The sequence below is a fragment of the Dreissena polymorpha genome, chromosome 2 (assembly GCF_020536995.1).
Source record: "Dreissena polymorpha isolate Duluth1 chromosome 2, UMN_Dpol_1.0, whole genome shotgun sequence".
NCBI classification, from domain to species: domain Eukaryota; kingdom Metazoa; phylum Mollusca; class Bivalvia; order Myida; family Dreissenidae; genus Dreissena; species Dreissena polymorpha.
In genome coordinates, this window is record NC_068356.1 from 135,926,092 (window position 1) to 135,943,698 (window position 17,607).

A 17,607-nucleotide genomic window follows, 5' to 3' on the forward strand; every position below is an offset into this window, starting at 1 on the left:
AAATCAATCCTTCAATATTCAAATTTAAAGAATTTGTTTTATTCTTAGACTAAAATCTATGAATTGTTTGGTTGAAAACAGACCCAGGTTTTTCCAAAATAATGCATATCTAGGTTGCAACTTCCCTCTTACAGGTTTAGGCTTCCGAGGGTTTCTGGACGCGTGTCACGAAATCGCCAAGAGAAAGTTCCAGAACGGCAGTGTGCTACAGACGATGCAAGACTTCATTGACTATTGTCTGGAGAACCTAGAAGAGGAACAGATGTTTCAGTCCCGCAGTAATCCAAGGTTGCTACCCCGCCGGGCCCGTCCCCATGGTTACCCCCAGTTGGAACCCATGGTTACGCACCTTCAGAGTCCAGTTTCGGAGGACATGAGTGGGATCCTGTTAGACAGTCGCATGCAAAGCGGCAAATACGTGAAGCCGAGTTCCACAGAGGACGTTGACCTGTTTTTGCGGCGCCATAACAGACTTGATGCCATCAAGGTCAAAAGATCAAGGTCTAGGACAAAGGATCCTGATGAGAGATAAAAAAATATTTGTTTCTCTGGACTAGTTTTGTTTTTATGTGTAACCATGGTAATTTTATTAAATAAATGTCAAATGGTCAAAAAGGTCAAGTGGCCTTAATGAATGCTAAAAATGTACTTTTTTTGCATGGCGGTGTTAATTTGTTAATATGTCACTATGGTAATTTTGATTGTTTTCTGTTGGCTTGGAATTTTGATGCAATCAAGGTTCAAAAGTCATGGACAATATATGCAGACGTAGGTTGTAGTTGTTTTGCCTTTAATTTAACATCAAATTAAACAAAATTGCCAAGAAACATCCCTTGGCAAATCTTAACAAGACTGTTTGTTAATTTCAGCAGACTTAATATAAAATTGTATGGATAGATTAGGACCAGTCTTATCGAGTGTTGGGCAGATTTTTGATGCCACTGCCAAAACATGGTGCAGATGTCATATAATTTGTTGCATGTTTCTCTCAATTGTTCAATTACATTGAATTATTTATTCTATATTACAATATACTCTTAGATTGTTAAGACATTTGATGCTGTTGTTTATTGTTTATTCTATTTACACCATTTTCAATTTTATACTTTATTTTACAATTTCAGCTTTTGATACTTGGCAAGGGTCGGGGAATCATATATTGTGTGAAGTGCTGTCTGTTGACACTTTTATTGTTGCATGTTCTTGTTATCGTTATTTATAGGTAAGAAGTGTGTTGATAGGCATAAAATGGAAGTGAATGTTTGCTTCTCTGCAAAATTGCTGAAACTATTGCCAGACTTGACTTATGCCCCTTAAAATAGAATATGGCTTGTGCAGTAAATGAAATGGAAGTGCTGTAAGAATCATTGGGAAACAAAAGGTAACTACTGTACAATTATTTACATTCCTCAGCATGAATTGTGACTGTGATTTTTTTTCAAAATTCTTAGATTTTTAATTTTAGAAATAGAAAAGAGGAATTTGGTTTGGTCATTTTCCAATGTGTTTGTGTAATATTTGAGGATTGGCCAACCACTAAATCAACAAAAATTCCTATCAGAGGAATAATAATCAACAAAAATTCCTATCAGAGGAATAATAATGATTAAATAGTTAAACCCTTTACCACATAGATACATATTTTGACGCATTTGTAGTCCTTTAAAAATTTAAATTTAATTGAAGACCTTTATTACTCTAATTTTAAGGCTTTATCTCCAAACCTTAGATACTGATGAGCAGCAAACAGCATAAAATCTGAACAGACTGTGAGTAATACTCCAAGGTTGTTCTGGTTTTATGCCGTTTGCACATAGCCTTTTTCACCTTGCCTTTGAGTGAGAACAGGTTAAGTAGCAGGGATTTCAAATGAAGCAGAATCCTGCATTTTGATGCAAGAATTTTGAAAAAAATTCACTTTTGACTCCTGCAAAAAAAACTGCCTTTCATCTTATGATGCAAATGTTACTGGAAAGCTGTATCAATAATATATTTTATTTCATAAACATGTGTTTTTTTGCATAGTATTTCTATCAAATTTATACTAAAAAAACATTTTCACTGCATTTAACAAACATGCAGAATGACAATAAATATGGACATCAGTATTTTAACCCATAAATATTTAATTTGACCACTGCACATTTAAAGGACAGCATCATTAAACTCTTGGTTTTCAAAATCTCTTGAAATCCCTGAGTAGGCATGTAATGTTTATGTGGGAATATGGTTTCGCTTTCTTTCAATTGTAAAAAGTTGTCTTCTGATTAACATTTTGCCTTAGAGTCAAGAGAATATCTCAAATGTAGTTTGTCAGCTTGTGTTTTGTGTAATCCAATTTGTTTTATAGATATCTATGGATTTAAATTCCTTTTATCACATTCAACAACCATTTATTTGAAATAATCATTTAACATGGGAGGCATTTAGAGCACTCAGAAATGTATGTTATTTCAATACGCGAGTGTTCAGTAATGTAATAATGCAAACTGAGAATACAGCTAGAACAGTTACCCCATTTGAAGAGTAAATCAAAGCTGAAATACCTATATTTGAGTACTGGTCAGCTTTGTTGAAATATTCCAATTAATTAAGAGGATTTGTGTCCTTACGATAATTTGACAATTTGCCCGTGATGTAACTTTTTAGTGATCAGACTGTCCGTACGTCTGTCCGTCTTTCCGTCACACTTTGTGTTCAGGTTTCGAAAAATGCTCATAACTTCTATGTCCCTTGAGCTATAACCTTCATGTTTGGTATGCATGTGTATATGGAAAAGGCCTTTCCATACGCACAAAAATTTTGACCCCTTGACCTTGAACTTAGGGTCCGCGTTTAGGTTTCGAAATCTGCGTTTAGGTTTCGAAAAATGCTCATTACTTCTATGTCCCTTGAGCTATAACCTCATATTTGGTATGCATGTGTATATGGACAAGGCCTTTCCAAACGCTAAAAAATTTTGACCCCTGTGACCTTGACCTTGAACTTAGGGTCCACGTTTAGGTTTCGAAATCTGCATTTAGGATTCGAAAAATGCTCATAACTTCTATGTCCCTTGAGCTGTAACCTTCATATTTGGTATGAATGTGTTTATGGACAAGGCCTTTTCATACGCACAAAAAATTTGACCCCTGTGACCTTGACCTTGAACTTAGGGTCCGCGTTTTGGTTTCGAAATCTGCGTTTAGGTTTCGAAAAATGCTAATTTCTTCTATGTCCCTTGAGCTATAATCTTCATATTTTGTATGCATGTGTAAATGGACAAGGCCTTTCCATACCCACACAAATTTTGACCCCTGTGACCTTGACCTTGAACTTGGGGTCCGCATTTAGGTTTCAAAATCTGTGTTTAGGTTTTGAAAAATGCTCATAACTTCTTTGTCCCTTGATATATAACCTTCATATTTGGTATGCATGTGTATATGAACAAGGCCTTACCATACGCACACAAATTTTGACCCCTGTTACCTTGACCTTGAAGTTAGGGTCCGCGTTTAGGTTTCAAAATCTGTGTTAAGGTTTCGAAAAAAGCTCATAACTTCTATCAATTTCAAGGTTTATAGGGGGCATAAGTCATCCTATGGTGACATCTCTTGTTTTTTTGAAATTTTAAGTTTTGATTTTATTTTTTTTATAGTTAAAAAAAATGATCACTGTGTTATTGTATTAATTATTATGACAAATTTCATGCTGCCTTGCTTTTTTGTGTGCAGCTTTACTGTTCAATACCACATGGTAACAGCAACTTCATGATATGCTCTTTTAAGATCAAATATAATAAGTCTGTCCATCAGTCTGTTCATCAGTCTGTATGTAAAACTTTTCTGTCTTATCCATCTTTTGATGGATTTTCAAGAATCCGGCCTCATATATAAGGGCATTTAGACAATATTGGCTTACGGCGTAAGTCAATCTGGACCTTTATTCACCAACCAATTCTTAAACTTTAGAAAAATATGCTCAGTATTTGACTCTATACAGTCTACCATTGGTGATTTTGCCATAAACGCTCTTCAAGAAGAATGATAAATAATTATATAAAGGTTGTTAATGTTAAGTTTGACTCAGAATTAAAGCAGTATTTGAATATTTCAATTTAAAGAATATTTTTTATTGTTAGACTTAAGTCTAAGAATTGTTTGGTTGAATGCGGGCCCAGGTCTGCTCAAGGTGAAGATTTACTCAAATGTTTAAGCACCCAAGTATCTCCTATACCTTTAAAGGATATTCAGAAAACTTGTTTACAGTGGTAAGGTCCTTAAGACAATGTGCAGAAAAAATTAGTCAGTCATGCTTACTCATCTCAAGGTCAGACTTCAAGGTCAACGCTTAAGCCTCCATTTTCATATCCTGTCTAGATCTGCTAAACCCATTGAATGATTTTCATGAAACTTGGCTACTATATTTAGGTAATTGTGTCAGTCGTGCAGGCTCAAGGTCAAAGTTGTTCTTCAAGGTCAAATGTATATTGGCTCCATATCATTTTGACCTTTAAAAGGATTTTATTGAAATATTGCTTGAATGTTACGGTCATCATGACAAAATCCATAAGGCATGAGTCAGTAAAGCCAGATCAAGGTCAAGATCACCTGTTGTTTTTAGATAATTATCTTATATGCCCTTAAAAGGATTTTGTTGACAATGTGCAAAATACATTAGTAAGTCATGTCTGCTCAATGTCAAACAGAAAAGTTAAACTGTTGAGCCTCTATTATTGTGTATGCTTTTCGTAATCTTTGCTCAATTTTTTTTAGTTTTTGAGATGATGGCAAAGGTCACACTTAAAGATGACCATGATTATGTCTTAAGATGCGTTTTGGACAGCCTTGTTTCACCTCAATGGTTATCAGATATCACCCAAACAGGATAATTTAAACATAGCTTTAAACATGGAAATGGCATAACTGTTTTGCAAACAGTTTTTGTTTTACTGTGATATGTTTTAGGTTATCTAAAGCTGTGGTTAAGTTTTTATGTGTCATGCTTTTGTGTTTTGCTCAAATATTTTCATTAGTGGCATATTGTATTTGTTGTTTTTTGTATTTAATTTTGTTGTTTATTATACTTCAGTGCTCAATGTTAAAGTTACACTTTGTTGCGTGTGAGTTTTCATTTATGAATGTTTGTCGAGCATTCGGTGATGAATTTGTATTATGAACATTACTTTCACACTTGCCAAGAGTATAACCATACACATAAGTGCCTCATATAAAGTCATATTGGCATGCCATCATAGTTACTCTCATTTTCAGTCATATTATATATTCATGCTTGCACTATAATAGTTATCCTAACTAAGAGTCATTATCAATTGAACACAATGGCGCTATCAAATGTATACTCATCAAAAGTCATATTAAAATTTGCATGCTTGATTTATCATTTACTTCTTTATTGGGTTTTCGTTACAATGTCTTGTGCTTTGTTTTTTCCTTGTGCTTAGTTTTCATTTTAACACGAGTGTAAAATGATTGAAGTTCATCATTCGAATATAAATTATGTCAAAACTGTACAATGTCTCTTCTTATTGGTGAACAACTGCGTGCATTATACGGTTTTAACCAATTGACATCAAGGATATTCAGCGCAAATGTTTAAAAATTATGTTCAGACTATTGCAACCAAACGTATTGGGTCATTATAAGTTCATTTCGATTTATGTGTATGTATTTGTTTTAGGTCATTGAAATACATAATATTGCCCTTTTTACATAGAGCCATATTCATAGACACTGCTTTGAAAACCATATAGCATTTTTTTTCTTGAAATAATGTTTACATTGTATTGCAGCAATAGTTAAAAAAATAGTTTAACTGGCTTGCAATAAGAAGTGCTTTTCTTTACCTGTGTATATGCATTAATTTAATGGGATGATACTGTAGCTATTATAAAAAGTTCTACATGTGTTGTGTATGAATTGGGTGCACTACGAAAGGGCCATCCTTGCGTGGGACACAGCTCAGTTGCAAGTGCATGTGGGCAGTGATTAGTACAACCAACACATGATTCACCAATATATTAGGCTTGTTCTGGGAAAACTGGGCTTAATGCATGTGCGTAAAATATCGTCCCAGATGAGCATGTGCAATCTGCACAATCAAATTAGGGTCGGTACTTTCCGACTAGACTCTGTTTTTGTTTAGAAGAAACTTTCTGCAAACGAAAACTTCCATAGAACCCGAAAATGTCATCCTTTATTAGCTTGTGCGGACTTTACAGGCAAATCTGGGACGACACTTTACTCACATGCATTTAACACAGTGGTCTCAGATCGCGGCATATATGATCACCATTGACCAGAAGCAATGTCTCAATGAAAAACAGAGTTAACCAAATTAGTTGAAACATCGATGCTTCAAATCCTTTGGCTAGCGATCTGAGATAATCAGATAGACAACGCCCATCATTCAAGAAACTGTTCAGTTATGAAGTCATTCTCATGACCCGTACTTTGAAACCAAGTACCTGATGTTCTTCTCAAGAAACAGGTACCAAAGTGTTTAAATACTTGAAAGGCTAAATGTACAATCATAAACAAGAGTTCTGAAGTCGGAGAAATATGCCCCCCTAACAGGGTTTTGAACTAGTGACACCCAATTTCAATAGGGGTCATCTACTATCCAAGGCCAATGCACATGTGAAATATAAAGCCAATTGTTCAATTTGTTGATGACTTATTGATCAGAAACAATTTTCACACTGTTTGTGACAGTGACCTTGACCGTTGACCAAGTGAACCCAATTTCAATAGGGTCATCTACGTCAAAGGCCAATTCACATCTTAAGTATCAAGCCAATCGGTCAAAGACTATAGGTCTTGAATCGGTTGATGAGTTATTGATCAGAAACGATTTTCACACTTATTGTGACAGTGACCATGAACAAGGAAATAGTGATCCCAATTTCAATAGCGGTAATCTACTACGTCCAAGGCCAATGCACATAGGAAGTATCAAGCCAATCGGTCAATTTGTTGAGGAGTTATTGATCGGAAACGATTATTACACTTATTGTGACAGTCACTTTGACCTTTGACCTAGTGACCCCAAATTCAATAGGGTTCATCTACTGTTCAAGGCCAATGTACATGCAAAGTATCAAGCCAATCGGTCAATTCTTTGATGAGTTATTGATCGGAAATCATTTTCAGACTTATTGTATCAGTGACATTGACCTTTGACCAAGGGAAACAGGGGCCATCTACTGTCCAAGGCCAATGCACATATGAAGTATCAAGCTAATAAGTAAATTCCTATGATGATTTATTGATCGGAAACGATTTTCACACTTATTTTGAAAGTGACCTTGACCTTTGACATAGTGACTTCAATTTCAGTAGAAATCATCTACTGTCCAAGGCCAATGCACATGTGAAGTATCAAGCCAATCGGTCAATTCGTTGACGAGTTATTGATTGGAAACGATCTGGTCTACCGACAGACCGACCAACATCTAGCAAAACAATATACCCCCTCTTCTTCGAAGGGGCATACTAAGTATGATGGAACTAAGGGCATTTTGATGTAGAAGATGCCATGCATGTAAAACTGGCGTAATTTACTTTGAATAACGCTTAAACTGGCATTAGCAAGCTTATCTTAGCTCATCCGTGCATATCGTACAGTTACCGGTAATCCTACAATTGTTCCGATGGTCTATATATTTCCAACATATGTTGCCAATAACCATAAAGGTTAACGCAATACCTTAATTATGATGTTAATGTACAAACCAGTTTCAGTTATATAATAAACTGCATGCACAATAGATACATCAACATACATGATATGGAATTATGCATGCATGATTTATTGTTACAATTGTTTAGAACACAAACACTGATATCGAAATTATATAACAGCACTAATTAATTTATTCCAGGCAAATGCCCGTTCTTCTTCGTGTCTATCTCATCATCTACGTGTTCCTTGTATGTTTTCTTTCGTTTCTTTTCCTTTTTAGTTTTTGTAACTTTGGGTTCTTCTTCAATCTCTTCCGGTTGAGTTTCTTTACCGCCACCAAACATGTGCAACGTTTCGCGAAGTCTTCTGATTTTTTCCTCGTGTGCCGTTCTCCAGTCGTTGTAACCTGAAAACTCCAGCATGGTTTTGACTATATTTACGAAAACGTAATATGTTACAAAATTGTGTTATTGTTTTGAATTGCGATGCTATTAGGTTTAGTTTTATTTCAATTTTGATAAATTTACTTCACTGATGAATCAACGATGCATGATGTATATTGGAATTTCTGTGTGCGGAAACTAGCGATTAAGTTGAGTTAAAAACCCTCAAGATTCTTAAAATTCTTATTCGTTCACTTGTAAAGTTCGATTTACAGTTGTAGGATTAATAGTTGAAACAAAGATCATATATTAGTATGTTTTGACCAGTTCTCATTTCCAGCACAATGTTCATGCACGCCATTTAATTGTTACACTGGCATGAATATTGATATTTGGTATTATTATACAGTTTGCACAGCTAACATGAAGAGGCAATTTAAAAGATAAACTGCAACGTATGCCTTAACTTGTTTCAAAGTCATTTTCGATCGCTTGGAATATACAGTGTTATCATGTATTTGAAATTGATCTGGTCAGTTAAAGCTATGGATATAACAAGTATTATACTTGAACCGTGGAAACCACATACCTCCATCACGTTTGTTGTACTGGAAATGCGGGAATCGTTTGGAAGGCTTCATGGTCAGTCTGTCCACTATATGATCCACCTCCTCCGATGCAACCACCCGGAACGCCGGAGCCTTGGGCAGGTCGACACCGTGTTTTGCCACGAACTCCATGAAGGGCTTGTTCCTCATCTTATCCCGCCGCCTTCGGTCGATGTCTTCTATGAATTCTGGCTGGAGTGGAATTATATTCTTATATTCAAAGGGCTTAAATATTTATATATATAACTCATGATTTTTTTAGGAACATCAGGTCGAAAGGTATGTAATATAAACGGCCATAAAGGTCGTGTTTTTATATATACTATCTGATACATCAAACGGAAGTAAAATTAGTAATATATAAATGGATACAAATATATACAACTCTATAGACGAGTTAACGCGTGACGTCACACGCACCTGCAAAGTTTAGACTCAGCCCACTGGTTGGCAAAAGAGGTGCAATTTATATAAGCGCATATAGAGAAGGTTGACGAAATCTTCGTTTTTAATGATAATCATGCACAATATCGAATATAATTTTACTAATTATGTCTGAATAAAACATTAGCATGCAAGGAAATGCATCTTTGGAACGATTTTATTGTTTTTATTATTATTTGTTTTTACTGACAACGAACTCGGGAGTGGAACACAATCTAAGAGCTCGGTATGTGGTTAAACAAAAAATCTCTCTACTTGGCACTTCATCGCGACCATTTTTAGTTAAAAACTTCTCAGAAAATGAAATTCTTTTAGAATGAATTAAATTTAATGAACGAAAACAAATAAGGATAAAAACAAACAACGAATAGGTCAATTGTATGTACGCGACATAGGGTAACTGATATGAACCTTTATGTGTCTGGAAAAACTTACCTTCTTACACATTCAATAAATTCTTTTATTTAATGTAATTGTTTTATTTTATTGTTCACACTAATTTTGGCACTCTTTGTTGCAGCATTTATATCCCGGTGTATAATTGCACCTTTGTTATCACAAACCGATTATCTCGTTATGATCGGATACTGTCCAGACAATTACAAAGAAAACATGGTGTCATAAACCCAGGGACCTACACTTGGACCCCTGCATAAACCACATGTTGCAGACGAGTGTCTGGTCAGTAAACATAAGTCACGATACCTCTATGTCATCTCTTGGCATATTGAGCAATCATTTAAGCCACATTTTAAAGCTAAAAATACTGATAAGTTAATTATTTATGAAATATTTTAACAAAAATGAAGACATTTGTCGGAAATGTATTAACGGGAACGAGTGTATATATTTATTAGCCAGTTAAACTTAATAATACATTGTTTAATAACTATACATTTAAATATTGTGCAATTTAACTGCTATGCAATTAAGGTATTTAACGGGTACCGGCAAAAGTTAACTCCGCTATTATGTGTAAAGATTGTACATTACTGCAGGGTCCGAAACACGATCATGAACATAAGCAGTCACAAAAGGGGCCGTTAGATAAATTAAATATATGCATCTATCATAAAATGCTATATTTTTATCACTCCTTATTACTAATAGAGATTTCAATATACATGCAAAGACAGTTACATTTGGGTAATTAATATGCAGGGTTTTTCCGTTTGTATGGTAAATTGAATTTATATTCATTCAATGTAAACGAAACGTAAATTCATTCAATGTAAAAGAAAATTACCACAATATTTAAAAATAGTACTGTATTCCGCTTTTTAGGGCTTTTTTATAATTGATTAAATGCACCTCTGACTCTATTGATCGCTGATGAAATAAAACACTATCCACACCACTTAAAATTATAATACAATTAAAATATGTTTTATTAGTGTTTAAATATAATTTATTCAAGTCTTATTATTAGAAAGAATACGGCTAATTTATTGTTTTGTTTTGTGGAATTGTCAGTATTAAGTCTTCCGATCACGTTTACTCTATGCTAATAACTACTTCGTATTTTTATGAAGAGGAAATTTTACATTTTACATGAATATACATTTATTTGGTACTAAATATGCTATATTTGCACTTTTTTAAAGAGTTTTAATGTTTATTTCGTATTTATTATCAATTTATTGACTATACAAAAGCCCTTTATACATGTTTTACGTTACTGTAACCAGTGTTTTTGCCAACCAGTCAGTGCGCATGCGCGGAAAATCCCGAATGTAAACAATAACAATTAACTCGTCTATATCAGTGTTACCGGTATATCACACACTGCTGGTCTTGAGGGCCATAATATTGAAGACCATTAAGGTTGTGCTTTTACATTTTATATGTGATACATAAAACGACAGTAAAATGGGTTACATGTAAAGGGTTTTAAATATAGAAACATATAAATCATCAACTTTAACATACAGACTTTAGCTCGGGACAATGGTATTTCCAAAGAGGAGATTTACATGGAAATAAATACAGAAATGTACAACATAGCTTTTTGTATGATTTAAAAGCAATTATTTTGTCATATTTTCAATGACATTGTTTGTCCCCAAATCGACTCTCAAAATTCCCAACACATGGTTTACTTTCAGATATTTGGAAGTAGATTCGCTCCGTGCAAAAATAAAAAAATGATAAAATTGTATGAAATCTTTACTGATGTGTTTATGTTCCGGACTTTTTTGTAAGTTTTATTTAAAGTATATATTCAAACATTGATATTGAAACAGCCATATTTTTCGGAAATTTAAGAAAAATATATGTAAAAATATCAAAAATTTTACAGACAGGATACACATTAAAGTGCATAAATGGTGATAAAGTACCCAGCGTAACACTTACTGTAAACTTGAGGCGACTTACGTAAAATTTCAACATAAGAAAATTACAATCGTACACCAGTAAACCTTACCTAAGGATAGTGATTCTAAGTGAAATGGAAACAAGGTACCTTGTACTCCCTTGGCTTTCGTCGAGCAGGAGGTTTCAACGATCTAATGGTATATATCCGCTGAATGTTTTTGTCACATAGGGATGTGTATCCAAGACTGAATGCCATCTGGCAATAGCGTCTACGTCACGTCCGGAAACGTTTGTGGCGCCGTAACGTTGAAAAATAAGACGAGGTGATGCAGAGACAGTCGTCCACGTGCCTGTATTGATGTACCTTTCAGATAAGCCTTCCGAAATAATTAATTCTTACCAAATAACATCAATTTGAAGAATATAGAGATTCTCTAAATTCATTTTCCTTGAGGTTTTACATCGACATTAAACACCTTTCATATACGTCTAGCTGGTACGATACAAATATGCGTTCTGTTAAGTATTTTCGTTCATGCATTTGAAACACGTCATCTTTTACTAGCATGTGAATGTTTTGTATTTATTAGTTTAATGCAACTATTATACTTATAAACAAAACAATCTATTAAACCAGTGGTACTTGTTGTCAGTAACGTTTTAAAGTCCCATTAAATGTTACTGAATCCAAGTTCCGCGGCTAACAATGGAGTCTTGAATACAAATGGAGGCATTTAATGGTATCTTCATATTGCATCTGTTTAACAACTCCACAGTTGCCTATAGATATGTGATCATACACATGATTTGCCTAAAGGCCACGCTTAATGCTTTGTCATATCTGCCATTGAATCATTAAAACCCTTGTCATCCATTTATAGTGATTTATCATTTTATTTAAACTCATTGTTAAAACTGTTAGTACTAAACAAACACACATATCGTTGATTTTCAAGTTGTTTGTTAATTTGGAAGCTTCGCTCTCTAAAGTACCCATTTTTTGTAGTTTACTTTTCACAGTCTTGCGTGATGAAATTTATCACGGTAAAGGACTCGGACATCCCTTTGTCGTTAAGAAATTTCAACGTCGTTTCGTCTTGTAACTTGTAATGAATAATATGAATGTGTTGGGGCAACCGAAATTCTCTATTACATCAGTCATATTGTCACTTCAGATTGTGTCAAGTCCTTGTTCGCCGCGGCATAGTGGTATGGTGTCCGCCTAGTGACAGAGGGGTCAATGGTTCAATCCCTACTGTGGGATCCTCATTTAAATCTCTCCAAAGACACCAAGTACTCGTTCTAAACGGGAAAAGCGTTTCAATAAGCCTCCGTCTTTCCAGGGCTTTTTTTCCTGTCTTTGTGAAGCGGCATTGGCCCTCAAATTTTGTGAAAAAATAAGTCGCGAACTGTTCAAAATTGTGAAAGAATTAGTAACAAACTAACTAAATTTGTGAAAATTTGTGTCGCGAACTTCTTGAAATTGTGAACATTTGAGTCGCGAACTTCTTGACATTGTGAAAATTTGAGTCTCGAATGTCCCGTAATTGTTAAAAACGGCCATTCTCACAGATGGAAAAAAGCCCTGCTTTCGATGCAATCGAGCTAAAATAAATAGGTTTAAACTAAACTAAGTCCTTGGTCAGGGCGATAAAAAAATCTCATTAATGTACATTTTGTTTAACGATAGAATGTCATACTTTAACAAGATTTATTTAGGGTGAAACATTAATTTCTAAAATAAGCCACTTTGGGTTATCATAAATACGCAACTCTTGGTTATCGTTCACTTTCGGTCAGTTCCAATGACTGAATGCTAGCGAGCTTACACCATTGGGATTCGCCCATCTGGAATGAGTGTGTGCGTCCGTAAACTGTTTAAAGCATAAGGGGGTTCTTTCGCTTTTTCATTCCTACTTAATATGTGACAGAGCGATACAGGCATCCGCACCGCTTTCCCGCGGGACTGTTCTTTACGAAAAGTGTGAGAATCATTTGAAGTTGAATATATTTTTGAAAATATTTAAACCCCATGATTTTGTATAAATGGACGTCGGTGGGGAGTGGGCCTATTGTCCAATGGTGGCTGTTGTTTATGCAACGTGTTGCATTATGGCACATTTAACTGAAATTAACCGATAATAAAATTCATTACAACATTTCAAAGTTCCACAGCTTAATGAACTTGCATGCAGTAAATAATGGTTATTGTATATTGTATCTTCAACACATAATTACATCATTATAATATTGTACGATTTGCAATACCCAAAACAATGTGGAAGATACAAATTGAACGTGGACTAACTATTGACCCTTGTCGTGTGACTAGTCGAGTGTTTATATATGTCAGAAAGCATGCAGTTTTCAACTGCTCTCCACTTTTTTTTTATATCTGGACCACTGATTCTTGCTACGCTTGTTAACTCTTTGAGTGCCGGAACCGAATTGTGAAGGCCTTTGCAAACAGTTTGGATCCAGATGAGACGCCACATAACGTGGCGACTCATCAGGATCCAAACTGTTTGCTATTCTGATAGTATTCTTTGGAAAAAATCGAAGAAAATGCTAATTTTAGAAATTCAGCAGATAACATTTTAGCAGACGACAAATTTCCCAGCATGCAAAGGGTTAAATCAGCTGTGCTACACCTGCGCTAGTAGTAGTGTTAACATTAAAATAGTTAACAGTTGAACAGATAAACCCATCCTATTAGTATGACGGCAGGTCCTACCGCACGCTCAGGTTTACTAGCAAATGAAAAGATTAATTATTATGATTGAAATGCATTCCATACAAAGTGTTTGTATAGAAATACATTGGAATAAGCAAATTATTACAAAACCGGTCCGGCTTTCCACCTTGAACCTTTCTAGCAGCACCCTGAACCTATTGTGATCTATTAATATTTCTTTAGCATCTGGAATATTATAAATACGTGCAATGCTTTATAAAAAATGATATAATATTAATGTGTTTAAAGTTATATTAAGACAGACGTTAAACTTTATGCGTATATATGCGCGGTTTAAATGAAATCAGTTATGTATCATGAATAGATACTCAAACAAAACGTCTTTTGTTTCTTGAAACTTTAAACCCGAAAACAATTACACTCATTGTTAAAGTGTTATATTGTACGTACTACTTGCATTAACCATTTTATTGAAATAAATAATCAAAGTGAGCATTTTTGACAGAAATAATATTTGACATTATCGAGAAATAATGTGTTTTCTCTTGGTTCACTATTTATTTGCTTATCTGTAAACCCATAACGTGAATAATGTCTGCAGGATTTTGTACTTCTTTCGGGGACATAATCAACCGCGATATACGTCATATCTACAGCGACAAGTCCCCGTCTGACATCCGGTTACGTCATCAGTTATACCATGAAGGTATCGACCCCCTGGATCGCATTCGGGAGCAGTTCCGTCGACAACGGACGTACCACCTGCCGGCGAAATGCTACGAGTATCTCAAAGATTACGATATCGTTGTGCAAAAGGCGACCGGTTTTCAACGTCTACCGAAATCAGAGATCAATAAATGCGTCGAACGGCTTCATAGTCCGAAGCGTTCCAACGTTAGACAACGCGATAGCTCGGAGGTTAAGAATGAGACTGAACGCACGAGTCCCTCGAAGGTTACTCGAAGCGCGCCGGCCAAGGCGCGTAGAATAGCGTCTTCTGGAAAACCGAACCAGGATGGTGGGCAGCCGGATACAGTAAAGGAGGCAGGCAAAGCACATGACATGACAGCTAGTCAAGTGCAGGACATAGTGGACAGAGTATACACTGAAGCCGTAAAAAAGCGACGTAACGTAAGAACAAAAGCCGAGGTGCCAAAACCGGCCATTGATGTTCGTCCGAACAGAAACAAACTATTGAGTACAGCAGTTCAAATGAAGACTGGTAAACCATCCAGCCAGTAAAAAGACGTTTTTATTATGCGGATATATAATTGAAATGTGCCTACTACTTAATTAACTCGTTTCAATCGTTTCAAATTTGTATATGACCCGCATCATGCGAAAATGGGTCTTAAAGCATAAGCCACCAAGTTTGCTCCAGACCAGTCATCGCATCCTTGTAGTCTGGTTATGAGCTGCACTGTCCGCCTATGAGACCACGAAAACTTGCTCGACTGTATAGTGGATATGGATATGGTTAAACCTGACCAGACTGCCTGACTGCGCAGGCTGTTCTAGAGCTACGCTGGCCGCGTATGGTATAAGACCCGTTTTCGCACGACGCGGCTCATGTGATTGAATACTTTCAACAGTATGGAAAATACCATTAACTCAACCGTTAAGCTCATATAAGTACATGTTTATATAAATTTACGTGGGTTCGTGGGATAAAAAACAATACTGAAATCGGATTTTTATTTTGTATTTATACATGGCGAGTGGATAAAGGAAATAGTTTTGTTGTAGTTGTTGTTTCTACTTCTACTTCTTCTTCTTCTTCGTACTTCCTACAGTCAATTACTGACTTTTACAGGAAGGCCTATTATAGGCAGATATGGACACTGTCGAGTCCGTTTCCTGGGAAGAACCAGTACTTGGTGTCTATGGAGGAGATCATGAGAACGCTCCCCGAGTAGGGAGCGAACCCACGAACTCTCGATCGCTAGGTTGACACCTTATCCACTACACCACCGCTTTAATCACGTTATTTTCTTGGTGGGCTTTTCAGTTACATAAGTTTTTAATATAATATAAATAAATTTGTGTGGATTTTACTTTGATATCAAAACGGAAACTATTTGTATACATGTCATCAGAATATTCAAGCTCAAATCAGTTTGTAAAGTGTTTTGTTCTTACTTTGTTTTATTATTGTTATCTTATATAAATGTTTAAAAAGAATATCTTCTCTTTTTTGTTCATTTAAAGACATATTTTCTATATTAAGTTGGTTGTTACTAGTATACTTATATACAAAGTCGTGTCATTTTAGCACACATACTTTATTTCACTTTGAAATATAAAACCATTCGTTCTTGTCCACGCATTGTTTCACTCAATGCCTTCAATTAAGACTTTTGTTTGTCGTTAGTGCTAATGTTTGCATGGGTTATAAGCAATCTTAATAGAAATGACTTTCTCCCTTGACATTCACTGATATAACGATAATAATTATATTTCAATGGCATAACAATATTGATAATATTGTATATAACTAAATATAGAGCCGTGGACACTGAAATCGCTAAAAAGCATTGACACTGTGGTTTCTATGTCTGATATTAGAGACCAATAAAAGAAACAAGATTTTAAAATCGACGTATTTCGGTTTATTAAAAAGGGAACTTAGAAATAAAACGGCATCTTACGTGTATGATATACTGTTAACATAAATACAGAACTTAGTTGGAGCAGAATTTGCGCAGACGGGACTTACAAACAGAATTCGATTCAGTCAGACATCAGATGTCTTACGGCTATCTCATCGACAGGGATGTTAGACACATGTACAAAGGGGATCCTCACCAGCTCAGGCTGCTGTGGAAACTGTATCGGGAATCTGCTGACCCTATGGACAGAGTTCGAGAACAGTTCGACCGAACACGGTCGGCGCATATGCCCACGAAATGCTACCAGTACCTCCGCGGCTATGACATCGTCGTGCAAAGAGCAGCTGGATTCCAGCAGCTATCAAGGTCAGACATCAATCACTGTGTGGATCGACTGCATAGCTCGAAAAGACCGGCAGTAATTAGACACGACTGTGTAAGCGCTCTGTCCGGACAGTTATCGCCTGAGTCGGCGACGCAAAGTACGCGGCTTTCAAAAAGCGCTCCCGCTGGAGGTCGAGGAAGAAGCGCTGCGCCATCTTCAAGATTGGCATCTGCTAAAGCTCCTTCGGATAGGAGCTCACATAGTCCCGCTGCACTGAACGGGCACATCCAAGCTATCGTTGACCGGGTCTATACAGATGCTCTGACAAATACTAGTAGGCGGCGCGTGAGGTCAAAGGTTGTGGTGCCACGACACGGATCGGCAACGAACAGAAACAAACACTTGGACAACGCAATGCAGATGATGATGATGGCCAACAAGGGCTAGGTGGTGTGACAAGAATAAACATAGCTGATTGGCTTCCCATTTTCACGATCGGTTTTGTATTTAGATACACATATATTTCCGGAAGCGAAAATGGCCG

At 35.9% G+C, this 17,607-nt stretch overlaps 2 protein-coding genes across 2 annotated transcripts in view; one reads left to right on the forward strand and one right to left on the reverse strand.

Annotated features, from left to right (window-relative positions):
• The window catches only part of LOC127869099 (tubulin polyglutamylase TTLL11-like), a 50,424-nt gene extending 44,909 nt beyond the window's left edge, over positions 1–5,515 (forward strand). The window contains exon 9 of the mRNA XM_052411412.1: positions 135–5,515. Within this exon, the coding sequence (XP_052267372.1) occupies positions 135–532 (398 nt within the window). The 3' untranslated portion in view covers positions 533–5,515. The remainder of the gene's footprint in view (positions 1–134) is intronic.
• A 2,021-nt stretch (positions 5,516–7,536) lies between these two features.
• Positions 7,537–12,240, reverse strand: LOC127870444 (uncharacterized). The gene is made up of 3 exons (XM_052413033.1): positions 11,583–12,240; positions 8,656–8,866; positions 7,537–8,089 (listed from the first exon to the last, which is right to left on the reverse strand). The coding sequence occupies exons 1-3, from the start codon at positions 11,688–11,690 to the stop codon at positions 7,869–7,871; spliced, it is 540 nt and encodes a 179-aa protein (XP_052268993.1). The 5' UTR covers positions 11,691–12,240; the 3' UTR covers positions 7,537–7,868.
• Between the last annotated feature and the right edge of the window lie 5,367 nt (positions 12,241–17,607).

Excerpts from the sequence above, each read along its gene's own strand:
- LOC127870444 (XM_052413033.1), bottom strand. The coding sequence starts at position 11,690 with ATGGCATTCAGTCTTGGATACACATCCCTATGTGACAAAAACATTCAG. Across the intron at positions 8,867-11,582 it reads GAAAGCCAAGGGAGTACAAG|CCAGAATTCATAGAAGACAT; the intron begins GTACCTTGTTTC and ends ATTCCACTCCAG. Across the intron at positions 8,090-8,655 it reads GTACAACAAACGTGATGGAG|GTTACAACGACTGGAGAACG; the intron begins GTATGTGGTTTC and ends TGGAGTTTTCAG.